Genomic DNA, 16,271 nt, shown 5'->3' with positions numbered 1-16,271 from the left:
ATACGTCAAAAGATCACAAATCGTATCTAGTCGAAGACATTACCCTCAAAAATTGAAAAAAATTCCCTCGTTCTCCGTAAATAGGGGAAACCTCCGAAAAAATTACAAATTTAAAAACCGCTAATTTTCGAAATTTTTTCAATTTTTTTTACTTAAAACTACCATAACTTTTTCAAAAATGAACAAATCAAGATGATTCTTTTTTTTTATAAATGCATGATATCATTACCTTTCATATGGTATATTTTTTTTATAAATCTGACTTTTTACCTGCCCACAGGGGGGGATTTAAAATGACAACTTTTTCACAAAAAATTAATTTTTTCAACTTGATTTTTGAAAATGTTCCGTAAAGTCTGACACTTTTATATATATCTTAAATTAAAGCTAACGTAATATACTTTATTATGGTAAAAAAATTTCGGACTTTATTTTATCTTCAAGGTGAAAACAGACATCAAACTTAATAAAAAAAATACGATTTTTGTAAAAATATTCTTTTTTATGTTTTTAACTTTATGCTATAACTATTTTAAATCCCCCCAGTGAGCAGAATAAGTGTTAGATTTTCAAAAAAAATTATATCAAATGAAAGGGAAATATCTAAGGTTTCAATACAAAAAAATATTATTTTTATTTGTTCATTTTTGAAAAAGTTATGGCAGTTTTAAGTACAAAAAACATCCCGATAAAATGTAATTTTTATCGCAAACATTACATTTTTTTTTAAATTTTCGACAGCCATTTGCACATAGAAGATAAGATGTCGGGACAAATTTTTTTTTTTCATTTGATAGTATATAACATAACCTTTGATTTGATATATGTTTGAAGGACGCAGTATTTCCGGAACATTTTCAAAAATCAAGTTGAAAAAGTTAATTATTGTAAAAATTTGCTATTTTAAATCCCCCTCAATGAGCAGGTTAAGTGATATATTTTCAAAAAAATGATATCAAATGAAAGGTAAATTTTTAAGGTTTTAGTATAAAAAATAATTATGTCGATTTGTTGATTTTTCAAAAAGTTATGGAAGTTTTAAGAAAAAAAGTGAAAAAATTTCGAAAATTAGCAATTTTTAAATTTGTAATTTTTTTGGAGGTTTCCCCCATTTGCGGGGAACGAGGGAATTTTTTTCAATTTTTAAGGGTAATGTCTTCAACTAGATACGATTTGTGATCTTTTGACGTATTTTTGAAAGAAATCGGTCCAGTGAGTGCTGAGAAAAAGTTCTCCGCTTCGCACCGAAGCTAATATGAAGATGATACCATTATAAGGTATAAGGATAAAATGAAAAAAAACTTAATAATTAATAAATCAAAAAATATATAAATTTAAAAAAAAACACCAAAAAGAAATTTCTTAATATAGTTATTATTCTAAGATTAATCCAGTGTCTAAAATTTAATAATTAACTTGAATGCTACAACTTTTTAATTAATTATAATTTCTGAGTAAAATTTACAATACTAAATTATTTAATATCTATTTCATATAAACATTTAATTATTATAATAAGACTTAATATAGTATTCATATCAAAAACTACTTAGTAATTATTCATCATAATTAAAAGTAAAATGCATAAAATACATTATTCATTACAATTTTTTTTTTAAATGGACATCGTTTAGTACTTTTTCTAGCTTTGGCCAATTTTTTAATGTTTTATTATGTGACAAAATTTTTATCAAACAATAAATCATGAGTGGTTTATAAAAATGATTAAAATTTAATATATCCAGTGTCTATATTTATTTAATTAATATTATGTTTAAAATTATCCTTTAATTATCATTTATTTGTTTTTTTACTAAAAATAATTACATATAATTAGATTTTAATGGTTCTTTAAAAATTTTAAATGTTTTTATGTGAACTGAAATTTATTATAAAATATGAATAAAGAACAAATTTTATTTTATTAGAACATTTAATGATATTCTATTTTTATTGCCGTTGGAGGCTTTTCACCAATTGCTTTAAATTCCAATTCTAAATTCAAAAAATTAAAAAACGTGTATAAATATTTGGTTAATATTATAAAAAATAATTTTTATTTTAAATACCTAGTTCAAGTGACTCATTTGCCAGTGGTAGAAACGTTTCTTCTGTGATTGGATCAAATATAAACCCCAGATTAAAATACTTTTCTATAATTATTGTCTTGATATAATCTTCAATTTTACTCTTTAAGAATTTGAAAAATACTAATTCTATGTCTTGGCTTATTGCTGTATATTCTAGATTCCAGTCATTCCATAAATAATCCTTACAATGAGAAACAAATTCACAATAAATTTTGCATTCTTTATTTACCTGTAATATTGTAATATTAAAATATTTATCTACAATATTTAATTTCTTAATGTATGTAGAAATATCGTCTCGTGATAGAGTTTGTTTGTTTAAATATTCAAGAATATTTCTAATTCTTGTAAATAGAGGCCTTATCATGTAGTTATATTTCTCTAACGACAAAGGATTGGAATGTAATGAATTCAAAGTATCCATGGCGCCTTCCATCAATGTTGCTAACGGAACAATAAAAAAGGATATTATGTTTATGAGTTCTTCAGTGCAAATAAATCCATTTATTAAGTCGTTCTCTTCTGTGAATTTGTTTTGACAAATTATAACAATGTTGCTAATAATAGGAAGAATATTATTCACAACATTTGCGTATATACATCCAAGATATATAGTCAAAGCTCGTATTTTTTGCCTACAACTATTGCGGTCTGTTGGTATTTTCATCAAATTTTGAAGATAATGTTCTTTATTGTAATATTTTATGAAGATCAACTCATTTAAATTTTTCCATCCGCAACACCGTAGTAAGTTATCTAACTGATCCATGTTTTTTCTTGAAATTGAATTAGATTTCGTACAGAAAATCACAGAAAATAATATAAAACCTATCTTGGCGAGTTTTAATGAAATCATTTGGATTATAATTAAATTTAATTATGATTGGATTATTTTGATCAAAATATAATTCGGCGTAATGTCAAAAGATACGTTTTTATACTGTGTTTTATTTAAAATAATTATGTAAACTATTATGATTAAGCATCTGTCGTTTAATAATTTATTTCTTTAAAGTTATTAATATTAGATTTATTCAACTAAGTATGTTCAATAAATTTTCAATTTTTTTAATATTCGATCAGTTTTATCACTATTTATTTCAGTCTAAGTGTTACGTATGTGATAAAACATATATTTGGTTTATACAAATAGCATAAATTCTATTAATTATTTTTATTTATATTAACCGAAAGTCAATAATAATAGCATACTTTCGATAGTAAAATTTATAGTCGAATGAAAAACTTAACACTTGATAGTATTGATGTCTTGTTATTATTATCCAAGTTCAACAAAAAATGAGTAATCGTTTAATTTAAGGAATGATGTAAGATGAAACCCCAAACTTTAAGGTTTCCTGTACAAGTGGGAAATCATAGAAATTATACTGTGTATTCTTTTTTTTCAATAATATAATAAAACAAAATTTTAATAAATAAAATCAATTTTGTTTACTGTAATAGCTCGAGAAAAATATTACAAATAAAATGTATTTGAAAATTTAAGACCCTTTAATTAGGGAAGTTTTAGGAAAAATTTTTAATTTAAAATTCGGTATTTTTCTTTGATAATACAATTGTATATGAAAATTCTATATGTAAAATAAAATACTTATAATAAGATTATCTAGCTCAGATACACAAAAAATTATAGTACATTTGTGCTTGATAGTATAAGTATTTCTTCGAAATAGTGAGAAGCAAAAGTTTATCACTGAGAAGATTTCACCCTCGCGATAACGATTTTTGATTCTGACCATTATCATATTTTATTGATTTAACAATCATGTTTTTTAATTAATTTATATTGTAACTAATTTAATAGACCAATTTATGGACGAGACACACTGACAATTCGACGGCATAAAGTTCAAGTGAAATAATGTTTAACGGAGCGACTTTACCGCAATTAGTTGAACTATACGCTACCAGTCGTTCTCCATTAGATAACCACGTGATCCGTACGCACTTATAGAAACAAAGACGTCAATTTGTAAATCGCACACGTTGTCACTTGAACTAATTGTTCTACGTGGTATTTTTAATTTTTTGATATCTTGAAACACTTCTTCGTCTCACTCTATTTTCATTGGTCATAGTGTTATGTTATTTTATTGCTGATATTTCTACCGGTCAAATAAGTCATAGTTGGTGAAATATTTTTCCTATATTATATAATTTTCCACATTTAAAGATGGGTTGATACTTGATTCGTTCGGTGTCATTATATTAAATATGAAAAAAACATGTTATGTTTTCATAATAATCATTCTGTGAACACTACAAAAGGCCTAACTTTTTTATTGCACTACCGTCAATGTTCATAAAATAATACGGGTGATTAATTATATTCGTTATCGTTGAAACAAGACGGCTCATTTGCTATCCATTTTCGTAATTGGAAATCGGCACTAATAGTGATTTTTATTATATTGTAATGATTTATTACGATAAAAATACAAAAAATAGTGATTTTAAAAATAAATCTTATGTCGCCATAGCCAAATCGTAAAATTACCTACTCTGGTTAAACCAAATACTAGTTTATGCGTTGCGTCGCGTAGCTTAATGTGTGAATAATGCGCAAGTAGTTACACTTAACCCGTTGTAGTGTTAAGCATCGACAGCACATAAATATAGAGTACTCGTCTTGTACGAGTGGCCCTAGACATGAATCGACCACAGCAGTGCACTAATACTGCCTATGAGAAGACGGAAATTTCCATGAGTGAACAGTGTGAGATGAGCAGTGGCGTTCGTGGAAAAACTATGTCTTCTGCAGATAGGACACTCGCCTCGTACGATGTGTATCCATCACTACAGTGTGCAGAAGTATTCTTACCAGAAGGCAGACAATCGTTTTTACAAAACAGCTGAAGGTAATGAAAGCAAAAGTATAGTAAATGAAGCAAAAATGTGTTAGAGCTAATAAGGAAGACCCCTCCAATTTCCGTAGTCTCTTATTAAAAACACTATGTATTTTATATAGCATTAGAATGTTTATTATTTTTTTATCTGGTGTGTACATGATAAATAGCCAAAAATGTATTAATTTTACAACGTTATAAAAATTAAAAGATATTTTTAATTATCACGGTAATTATGGATTTTAGAAAATATGTATTAGAACTTTTTTTGTTTGAAATTTATTACTAAATCATTTGTATTCTATACATTTTTACGTTCATCGAATTTAATGCGGCACGGTAAGTTAAAAGCAGAATGTATTATGTGCACTATATAAATATTTATTGAATAATTAAGAAATTAATAAAGTCGTTAATATTTCAATTGTAGCATCTATTGAAACATCAATAGTTACGTAGATATTTAATATCATGTCTATTGTAATGATATATTTCGATAAAAATTTTAAAAAATAGTGATTTTAACAAAATGTTGAAACTGCTTTTGTCATAAATCTACTGTTAATAGTAATTATGTAAGTTTTTGACCACATAACAAACTAAATAATACTATTTTTTAGATCCTCATAAAATCCTCTATTTAATGGTATAAATTTCAAACTTACAAGTTGAGCTAATAAGGAGCTTGAAAAATTTACATTTTTAAATTATGAACTCTCATAAAAATTAACTTTAAAAAACTCAAAAATAGGTTAACTATGATAGTTTAAATTAATATTTTACACAAATTATTTTTAAAACGTTAAAAATTATAATTTGAAAATAAATATTTTTTTTTGTTTTAAATTTATTCTTTTATATTTAAATATTACTAATTAGTGATAATCTCAAAAAAAGAGTTGATTTAAATCGATAAGAAGTAGACCAGTGTTCATAATTAACAAAAATTTAGTTTTTGAAAAGTTTTGCATCAAGCCCTTCTATATTTTATACGTTTGGCATAGTAGTAACGAAATATATAACTACTAAATAATTTATTATGATTTTTCCCTAAAAATTACATTATTAAATTATTGAATATCCATTTCATACTAAAATTAATAACTATAGTATTTATTTATGTATTATACTCATAATAAGCCAGTCAACAAAGGATTAACTTTGGCGAATAGCGGAAAGAATTCCCAACCAATTTTTTTGTTTCAAAAAAGTTTGATTTAAGATATGGATAATGACATACTAAAAGTGCTCATTGATTGGGATTTAGATTTTTTTTACAGCCTTGCAAAAGTTCAAAAATATGAGCTTTTTTAATTTTCTAAAAAAATATTTAATATACAAAATTACGTTGGCAATTGATATAATATAATTGTTGTTTGGAAATGTATAATTTAGTGTTTGGTTGGGTTTAAACAATCTAGCGTCAAATCAATTACCTACTCTATCAGTTCTATCTTAATATACACTACACTTTAATGATACAATAAATAAATAAACACACACATACACACATATTCATTTATAACATTGTGTCTAATGTAATTATAACATGATAAAAAGTAACTGTAAAATGTAAAGAATGGAAATTAAATTATAGTACTCATATTAAATGTAAAGTAACTCGAAAAATATTAGTTTAAATGAAAAAATATAAGATATACTTTTTATTAAAAATTGTCTTTTAAACAACTTTTGTACGAAACGTTTTTTTGTATGTTAAATATTTTTTGAGAAAATTAAAAAAGCTCATATTTTTGAACTTTTGCAAGGCTGTAAAAAAAATCTAAATCCCAATCAATGAGGACTTTTAGTATGTCATTATCCATACCTTAATTCAACTTTTTTTAAACAAAAAATTTGGTTGGGAATTTTTACCTCATTTTTTCTTTATTGACTGGCCTAAAATATAACACATTATAAATTATGTATTTCATTATTTATAAAACAGTAAAGTATTTACCTAATATATTAATTTTCAGTTGACCCAAATGTTACAACAGACGGTAATTAGAAATGTATTAATATGCATATATATGTATATTTATTATTTAGTGTACATTTCATTATAATTCACACTATAGAAAAATAATTTAGACTGGTTGGTAAGTTTGGGCTCATTTTATTTCGAAAGTTATAACTACTTTAGCATTGATGAATTGTATTTAGACTAGACATTACTTTTAAATTTAAAAACATTTCCTATGTTCCCTTAAATAGAGGAAATTTACTAAAAAATTACTATTTTTTATTTAAAATCGCCATAACTATTTTAAAAGTAATCGAATCATTATATATATTTTTTATAAATACCTTAGGTATTTAAATGAAAAAAAAACACAAGTGATGAACAATTACAAGCTGTGGTATAGAAAAATAACAAAAACCCAGGACATTGGAGTGGGGATACAGTGGGGTCGTGGCATAGTTTGATCCAGTATAGATGATATCTGACAGTGATTAAAATCACCATCATAAAAAACGCTTCGATGTAAATCTGTAGATAGTGTTTAATTAAAAAAAAAAAATTTGTCAAAATAGTAGGTCAAGTGAGAGCTGAGAAAATAAATGATAGCTACAAAAAAAAACACATAGTAAAATAATATTAATATGAATTTCTTCTCACGAGAGGAGACTATAGTAATGGTATCCATGATATTTATTGAAGTTATTAAATCTAAATGAAATAAAAATCAAATGAGTTAAACACTTTTTCTAACTCAAAAAGAATTAAGAAAAAATTCAGTGCCACAGTGTTACCGTTATCGTACCTCACATTCGTCACTTGATAAAAATGGAAATTTAGCTAGTTCAAATTTTAAAGTTATTTTTTTTCTCGACTTCAAAGAAACAAAATAATTTAAATATGTTTAACTTTTTATACAATTAGATTTTATAATTAGATTAATATAATATTTATGAAAATCAGTGTAATACCCTTATAATAAAATAAAATACAAAACCAAGAATTTTAACACAGAAATAGCATATTTTTGAATACAGTAGCTATTTTCACCTTGAAGATAAAATAAATTCAGAATTTTTTTTTTTTAAAGTATATTAAAGTATATTACATAAACTTTAATTTAAAATATATATAAAAGTGTCAGTATTTCCGAAACACTTTCAAAAAATTAGTTGAAAAAGTTAATTATTCGTATAAAAGTTGTCATTTTGAATCCCCCCTGTGGGCAGGTAAAGGGTTAAATTTATAAAAAAAAGTATACCAAATAATAGATAAGATATCATAATCTATAAAATATATATATATATTGATTTGTTCATTTTTGAAAAAGTTATGGTAGTTTTAAGTAAATAAAATGGAAAAAATTTCGAAAATTAGCGATTTTTAAATTTGTAATTTTTTTGGAGGTTTCTGCCGCCATTTACGGTGAACGAGGGAATTTTTTTCAATTTTTGAGTGTAATGTCTTCGACTAGATACGATTTGTGATCTTTTGACGTATCGTTGAAAGAAATCGGTTCGGTGAGAACTGAGAAAAAGTGGTAACAGACACAAAAAACACATCATAGTAAAATTAATACCTTCTCAGCTTCGCATCGAAGCTAAAATTAGTAAATTAGAAAACATTGCTCATTGTAAAATACAATTATTATTGTTTTCGTCACTGCTTGAACGATAGCAATTTCCTGATGTTATCAAACTGGTTTTCGAAGTCGCCGCCGCCTTCGATGGTCTCAGGTTTGCAACAGACTCTAATAGGTGCGTTTATAAACGGCATAAATAATTGCACAAATATCCTAAAAGTTGTCTCGGGAGAACGATTCTAGAGGAACGGATGTTTATAGGGAGGTGATCAATATGTTATATTAAACATGACATAATTATCTACATGTGAACATGAGCGATGTTTGATAAATCAAATTTATACAAACTTAAAAAATTTTTTAAAAATATAAACTTTGAAGGCAAATACAATTTTTCAAAAATTTTTTATTAAAAATCACCCATGCAAATATGTAGATAATGTTGTCATATTTAATTTGATGTTATAATCATATCTCTACGAGCACCTGTTTATCCAGAATTATTGCTCTTCCAAGATGTTTTTTGATGCACCAAAAAAAGTACTTTGACGCCCTCCTAACCAAATTGTTGTAAAAATACAGACAATTGACATTTTTTGTTTCGCGTTTTTTTTTTATTTGAAAAAATAAATAGTTTATCTAAAAAATTTTATATTCATCCACCAAACATTATATTTTAATTAATGAAAAAACCATGAAGGAGATGTAATTTTAACTTAAAATTAAATTATCCCTAAGATATTTACATAAAAATATTAATATATAAAACATATTTAATTATTTATTTAAAAAAATTAAAACTTATGTTGAATTTAGGTTGTGTGCTAAAACTATATTCGATCAAAAACAAAACAACTATTAGTTTCAATAAATATTAAGATTCGTTGTGCTATTAGATATAAATTTCATTAAGTTTTACTACACAATTTAGTAAAAAAAATTTTATAATGTGGTACATGAAAACTAATTTAATAAGTCAATAAATAATTATTCGGGTAAGGTATTAGTGTACGTTTTTCGTTTTGTAATATTTTCGACAATATCAGTTATTAGTAATCGTTGAAAATATTTCACTAACATGGCTTCTTCATCATCATTTTTTAAAAAATTTTTAAACTTTTTGCGATACAAAACAATTTCATTTGATATATTAGACAAAAGTTCCTTCTTTAGACACGCGATCTCTTTATTATTAACAAGTTTTTTTAAATTTTTAATGTCTTTCAGTAGATCTCTATCAGGTTCTTGGCCACGTTGAAGAAACCAAAAACGTGCTATAATTTCTTCATCAGTCATACCATTTTTAAGTTTCTCTTTTAAACGATTTAATTCTTTTTCAGTAAGGTGACGAAATCGATACGGGTTATGTTCATCAAGTTCTATATCTGACAAATTAACTAAAAACATAAAATTTTAATATTTCATAGATTAATTATTTTTAAAAAATAGTGTAAAAAATTAACTTAATTGCACGTGATTGTGTTACATACCCATGTTTTCAAATTGTTTTATTTTTATTGTACAAAAAGGACAATCAGTTTTGCTTATTGAGAATTTATTTGCGCAAAAATTTCCTACAGTGTGACCACAGGGGAGCAATGTAACTGATTTTTTCTCCATACAGCATATATTACATAAATTATCTATACAATTGTTGTATGTTAAAAGTTTATATTATAAATATATTTATAGCATTTAGATTTCAAAATAGATGAATACTTTCTATTTGTAACCATTTGAAATATTTTTCATATTATTTATAAATAAGACAGATAACAAATTTTACTATGGTCATAAATATGTGTAAACTGTTATTATCTATTTTGCATTATCTTACTTTAAATAAAACTAAATATTTTGATTAATGTATACTCAAATGTAACTAAAAATTTAATCTAATTTTACAAAATAGCAAGCTGCTTGTGAATTCTCTTTTTCCTTGTGTAACTTGAAGTTTTATTACTATTTTATCATTTATTAAATAAAGAATAAATGTTGTTTAATTTTTATAACAAAAAAACTTTATCAGAGAGGTTACGTCATAGTTGGGACAAGTTTAGATGATATCAGACGGTGATTAGCGCTTCAATGTAAATATGTAGATAATGTTTAATTTTAATAAATTGGTGGATTATTCCAAAAGCAAAATTAACTCTTATTTTTTTTCTACTACGGCAGTCATTTACACGAAGAAGAATCAATTTTTTTTTTAATTTATAGTATGTAACATAAGCTTTAATTTAACATATGTTTAAAGAACGGAGTATTTCCAGAAAATTTTATAAGTTAAGTTGAAAATGGTTATTTTTGTAAAAAAAGTTTTTGAATTCTTTCCTATGAGCAAGTAAAGTGTCAGATTTTTAAAAATATTAAATTAAAGGGCATCACTTAAGGTTTCAATAAAATAATGTAATTTTGGTTAGTTCATTTATCAAAAAATTATAGCAGATTTAAGAAAAAAAAATTGATAAAATGTCAAAATTACCGATTTTTAAAATTAAAATTTTGTTGTACATTTCCACTATTTACAGTGAACGAGGGAAAATATAAATTATTTTTTTATAATGTATTTACATTATGACTTTGAAATAAAATGGGTACAAAATTATCAACAAGTCTAAATTATTTTTTTATAATGTGAATAATAATTCAAATGTACATATAATAATAAATATACCAATATATGTATATTAATAAATTTCTAATTACCGTCTTTTGTAACATTTGGGTCAACTGAAAATTATTATATTAGGTAAATAAATTACTGTTTTATAAATGATGAAATACATAATTTATATTGTGTTATATTTTTAGTTAAAGCAGTTTTAAGAAAAAAAATGTCCAAAATTATCGATTTTTTGGGAAATTTTATTTTGTTAAAGGAGAACATAAGAATTTTTTTAAATTTTTAGGAGTAATGTCTCTTCTAGATACTATTTGAGATCTCTTGACACATTGTTCATCAAAATTCATTGAGTACTGAAAATAAGTGGTAACAGACAAAACAAAAAAAAAAAAATAATAAATAAAAAAGAAACACAACATAGTAAAAAAATACCTCTTTTCATCAATGCTAAAATAGTTATAACTTTCGAAATAAAATGAGTCCAAACTTACTAACCAGTCTAAATTATTTTTTTATAGTGTGAATTATGATCAAATGTACATTAAATAAAATTATACCAATATATGTATGTTAATACATTTCTAATTACCGTCTTTTGTAACATTTGGGTCAACTGAAAATTAATATATTAGGTAAATACTTAACTGTTTTATAAATGATGAAATACAGAATTTATATTGTGTTATATTTTTAGTTAAAGCAGTTTTAAGAAAAAAAATGTCAAATATTAACGATTTTTAAAAAAATGATTTATTAGGAAATTTCCTCCATTTAAGGAAACATAGAACATTTTTTTTTAATTTAAAAGTAATGTCTAGTCTAAATACTATTCATCAATGCTAAAGTAGTTATAACTTTCGAAATAAAATGAGTCCAAACTTAATAACCAGTCTAAATTATTTTTTTATAATGTGAATAATAATTCAAATCTACATAAATCTACATTTAATAATAAATATACCAATATGTATTAATAAATTTCTAATTACCATCTATTGTATCATTTGGGTCAACTGAAAATTAAATTATTATGTAAAAACTATACTGTTTTATAAATGTGTTAATACATAAGAAATACATAATTTAAATTGTGTTATATTTTTAGTTATAGCAATTTAAAAAAAAAAAATGTCGAAAATTATCGATTTTTAAAATAGTATTTTTTTGGGTAATTTCCATTTTGGGTCATCTGAAAATTATAATATTAAGTAAAGATTACACTATTTCATAAATTTATTAAAACATAATTTATATTGTGCAAGATTAATATTAAAGAAAATTCTAATCAAGTCAATTATATATAGTTTTTTTTTATTGCTATTATATGTATTATCAACATGGAAAAGTTATATTTAAAAAATTACAATTTTTGTGCATTTTATAATTTTTATGGCCATATTTTCATAATTTTTTCATGTTTTTTTATGTATGAATTTCAAAGATCAAATAATTACAAAAACCTCTACTCAGCACTTTTCCATTCAGACTACAGTCACGCGAAATCGAAATTTTCTCTTAATGAGTAGCCAATACTTCACCCAAAATTTTACAGAATTATTTTAAAAAGAAACTGATCTAATAATTTTTTTATAAGTCGTTACAAGAAAATTTCATAATTAGTAATTCATTTAATCAGTAAACAAAATTAATTAATTTTTAGGTGGTTTAACTATGAGACACATCAATCATGTACTCATGTCAAACTATTTTATTTTAATATATTCTAATTATATATGTTATTTATTGTAGAAAACTATATAGCTTTTAAATTGTAATCTAATTTTGACATTTATAAAGAAAAAAAATATATCTTAAGGTTAAAATTATTTTTAATTACATATAGGCTTAATCTCGTTATCTGATTTTTTGTGTTTAAAAATAAAACATCCTTTTATTTGTGTTTGTCCTGTAAAAAATTGAATTAATTGTTATGTTAAATTATTTCATTTGTATAGTTTTAAAATTAATTTAAAATATAAAAGTTATTTAAATTAAGTGTTACATTTTATTTTTATGTAAAACCAATTACCTTAAAACTATTAATTTTAATAATGCAGGGTTAGAGTTAAACGTTGTATTAAATATAAAACTCGGAAAATATTTTTCTTTAAAATATAATTTTAATTAAATGTGAAATTAGGAAATATACTGACGAAGTGATTTGCGTAGTAAATATCATCAGGAGAAATTGTTTTAGGTGTATTTATTGTCTACATAAATGTTGTCGCCTTCAAAAAAGTTCATATTAGATATTATGCACTTGTGCCAACTCTAACACTTCTCAAATTCCATCTTTGGCATAGCCATCAGCTATTCAACTATGTGCTTTTGATGTCGTCTATGCTTGTAAAATAACGGCCCTCTAAGGTTTTCTTAATTTTGGAAACAGAAAAAAGTTACACGGAGCCATATCCGAAGAATATGGAGGCTCGGGCATCGTTAAAGTATTGTTTTTGGCCAAAAATTAACGAACAAGTAATTAAACATGAGCAGGTACATTTTCATGATGCAAAAGCCGTGAATTGTTTTGTCACAAATCCGGGCATCTTTTCGGGTTGTCACGCTTTATTTTATTTTTTATGCAAAAATTGATACAAATCCTTTAATACATTTCTTTAAAAAACGAAAATCGCCGAGCTCATAAAAACTTGTCTAAGCTTAACGACTAATTACAAAATAAAAAATTAAATACTTCCTGTTATTTTCTGAACACACGTCTTATATTATAAAGTGTATTGATAGAAGCTGTTTTATTTTTTATGCATAGTCTAGAGGCGTATTTAGAAAAAAAAATTACTATAACATAAAAAAGCCTTTATCTCAACTATTTGGGGTTGACTATTATACCTTACAATGATTTTTAAACCATGCCCTATTATTAAAATACTTATTTTTTAAAATAAAGACGCTATTTTAAAAATAATTATGATATGTTTAATGTTTTTGAAAAGAAAATCAATCAAAATTTAAAAGTTCGCTATTTTAAATTTATAATTAATTAAAATAATAGATAATAATAAATAAAAGTGATAAAAAAAGTCATCAACTTTTTGCACTTAAAACTTATCTGTCAAGAATTAGAATTTTCAGTAAATAAAATAAAATGTTTAAAAAAAAATTTATATTAAGAGGTAATATTATCAATACTAAATAGATTCTATTTTTTTTTTAATTAATAAAAACGTGTAAAATTAATTGTCATTTTTTAATACATATTTCCAATAAAAGATTAGCAACGAAGATAATAAAAGATAAAACTATACTGTACCAATTAAACTCAACAGGACAATAGTAAAATAGAATATAAATGTAATCATCCTCTGATGATATAAAATAGTATTAATTATTATTGTTTAAATTAAATTAATACAGTGTTCTTATTGAAAAAAATGTAAGAGTACTACTTATTATTTTTAACGTCATTTAACTCAGATTTATATGTGATTTCAACCAACTGTTTTTGCAAATTTTTAACGGTACATGTTTTTTTTAATAATGTAAAGAATAAGCAACATTTTTAAATGTGACCTGATTTCTTAAAATACAGGGTACTTAAAACCTATAAATTAATATTTAATCAGAAGGGGCAGCACCTTCCTTTAAAAATACATATTTGATTCACATAAAAATCCTCTCTGAGAATATTTATAATTAACACTTAATCTTATTCATTATTATATTTTTTTTTTTTGTGAAGGGAGTACATAGCTCACATCCTATATGACTTTACTGTTTGCTCTAAAGTATAAAGATAAATAATTTAAAAAAATTTAAGTAATAAATTATAATAACACAAAAACGGTGATTTTTTACAAAAAACTCCCATTTTTAACATACATGGAGGTTCTTTAAATATAAAAAAAACAGTGCGTGTTAAGAGTACGCGCGGATGAAGTGAAACTTCTTTTAGAGTAACTGATATTAGGTTTATATTGGAATAAAATAAAAAAATACACCTAAAAATATTATTTTCAATTGAAATTAATTTAATTTATTATTATTAATTTTCTTATTTTATTGTCACGAAAGATACAATGGGTATATAATAACTGAACTAACATACACAAGTTTTTATTGGACGTTATGAAGATATCGTGTGATAATTTCAACTATTGTAGTTCTATAAAAATTTTTTATGTACAATTAAAATTATTTGAAATTAAATTATTTAATACATTTTAAATAAAATTACTGTAATTTTCGAAAATATAGTGGTATATTTTAATATAAATTATACTTTATTACTTACCATTAGTATTTATTAACACAAGTTAATAAATTCAAGTTATTCACAGCAATCAATTTATCATAAACCACACGATTAAAAAAATTTCATTCATTACGCTTGCGATTTCAATGTAACTATTGACAACTTTATTCATACAGAGTGATCAAAATTCGGTAAAACACTCATTTCCTCAGAAATTATCGATAATTTAACATTTTTATAAACAGAAAAAATATTAGCTTAAGAAAACTCAATAACGTGTAGTTAAATTATTATTTTTTCATTTGTTTAATTACAAAACATCTTAAATGTTTTTTTTTTAATGAGAAATCCTGTTATTAACTTGATAATAAGATAGAAAAAAATTACAACACAATTTCGTACTTATAATTTTATTTAACTATAATAAAAAAATTATATTAATTCTAATATTTAAATTTTACACATTTTAAAAATGCAAATCTAGACACTTGTCAAAAATTGGCATCCATAATACAAAATATTTTACTTTTTATTGTTAAAGGTAAAACACAGTGAAGACTAATGAAAATACTTTTAAGTGATATAAAAAATATAAACCCCATATAGTATGTTGTATTTCACACCAATTTAATTTTTGTGAACGACTAATGAAATTAATAACATGAATTTTTTAAAAGTGACAAGTGCCTACCCAGTCACCTTCACAGGACGCAACGGACTATTTTAACAAAAGGAAGTCATCTAAATTTATTCTACTTTATCTATGAAAAACAATTTTTCGTGCTCTGCCATCATAATTTTTTTAATACGTCCTTGATTACCATATTCGAAATTGATGCTTCGATTGTGTCGGTATAATTGGTGTATTCGATTAATCGATATTCGGTTATAATGGTATAATCGATACTATCGCAAACGAACAATGATTAATCG

The 16,271-nt window shown here is 23.9% G+C and overlaps 3 protein-coding genes across 5 annotated transcripts in view; 1 reads left to right on the top strand and 2 right to left on the bottom strand.

Annotated features, from left to right (window-relative positions):
* LOC126904067 (uncharacterized) overlaps positions 1-16,271 on the top strand; it is a 140,832-nt gene that overhangs the window by 25,816 nt on the left and 98,745 nt on the right. The gene's annotated exons all lie outside the window — the stretch shown is intronic.
* Positions 1,645-3,022, bottom strand: LOC126904077 (uncharacterized). Its single transcript, XM_050682732.1, has 2 exons — positions 2,070-3,022; positions 1,645-1,995 (listed from the first exon to the last, which is right to left on the bottom strand). The coding sequence occupies exons 1-2, from the start codon at positions 2,944-2,946 to the stop codon at positions 1,934-1,936; spliced, it is 939 nt and encodes a 312-aa protein (XP_050538689.1). The 5' UTR covers positions 2,947-3,022; the 3' UTR covers positions 1,645-1,933.
* Positions 9,296-14,552, bottom strand: LOC126904091 (uncharacterized). 3 transcript variants are annotated; one of them, XM_050682810.1, is made up of 7 exons: positions 14,397-14,551; positions 12,966-13,034; positions 12,118-12,141; positions 11,718-11,741; positions 11,212-11,235; positions 9,993-10,145; positions 9,296-9,899 (listed from the first exon to the last, which is right to left on the bottom strand). In XM_050682810.1, the coding sequence occupies exons 1-7, from the start codon at positions 14,443-14,445 to the stop codon at positions 9,490-9,492; spliced, it is 753 nt and encodes a 250-aa protein (XP_050538767.1). In that variant the 5' UTR covers positions 14,446-14,551; the 3' UTR covers positions 9,296-9,489. The 3 variants fall into 3 exon arrangements, with proteins under 3 accessions (XP_050538767.1, XP_050538769.1, XP_050538768.1); XM_050682812.1 differs by lacking the exon at positions 11,212-11,235 and having other exon boundaries at positions 14,397-14,552; XM_050682811.1 differs by lacking the exon at positions 11,718-11,741 and having other exon boundaries at positions 14,397-14,552.

The sequence above is a fragment of the Daktulosphaira vitifoliae genome, unplaced genomic scaffold, assembly GCF_025091365.1.
Source record: "Daktulosphaira vitifoliae isolate Bord-2020 unplaced genomic scaffold, ASM2509136v1 Scaffold_4, whole genome shotgun sequence".
Classification (NCBI taxonomy): Eukaryota; Metazoa; Arthropoda; class Insecta; order Hemiptera; family Phylloxeridae; genus Daktulosphaira; species Daktulosphaira vitifoliae.
This window is presented reverse-complemented; position numbering and strand designations above follow the sequence as displayed.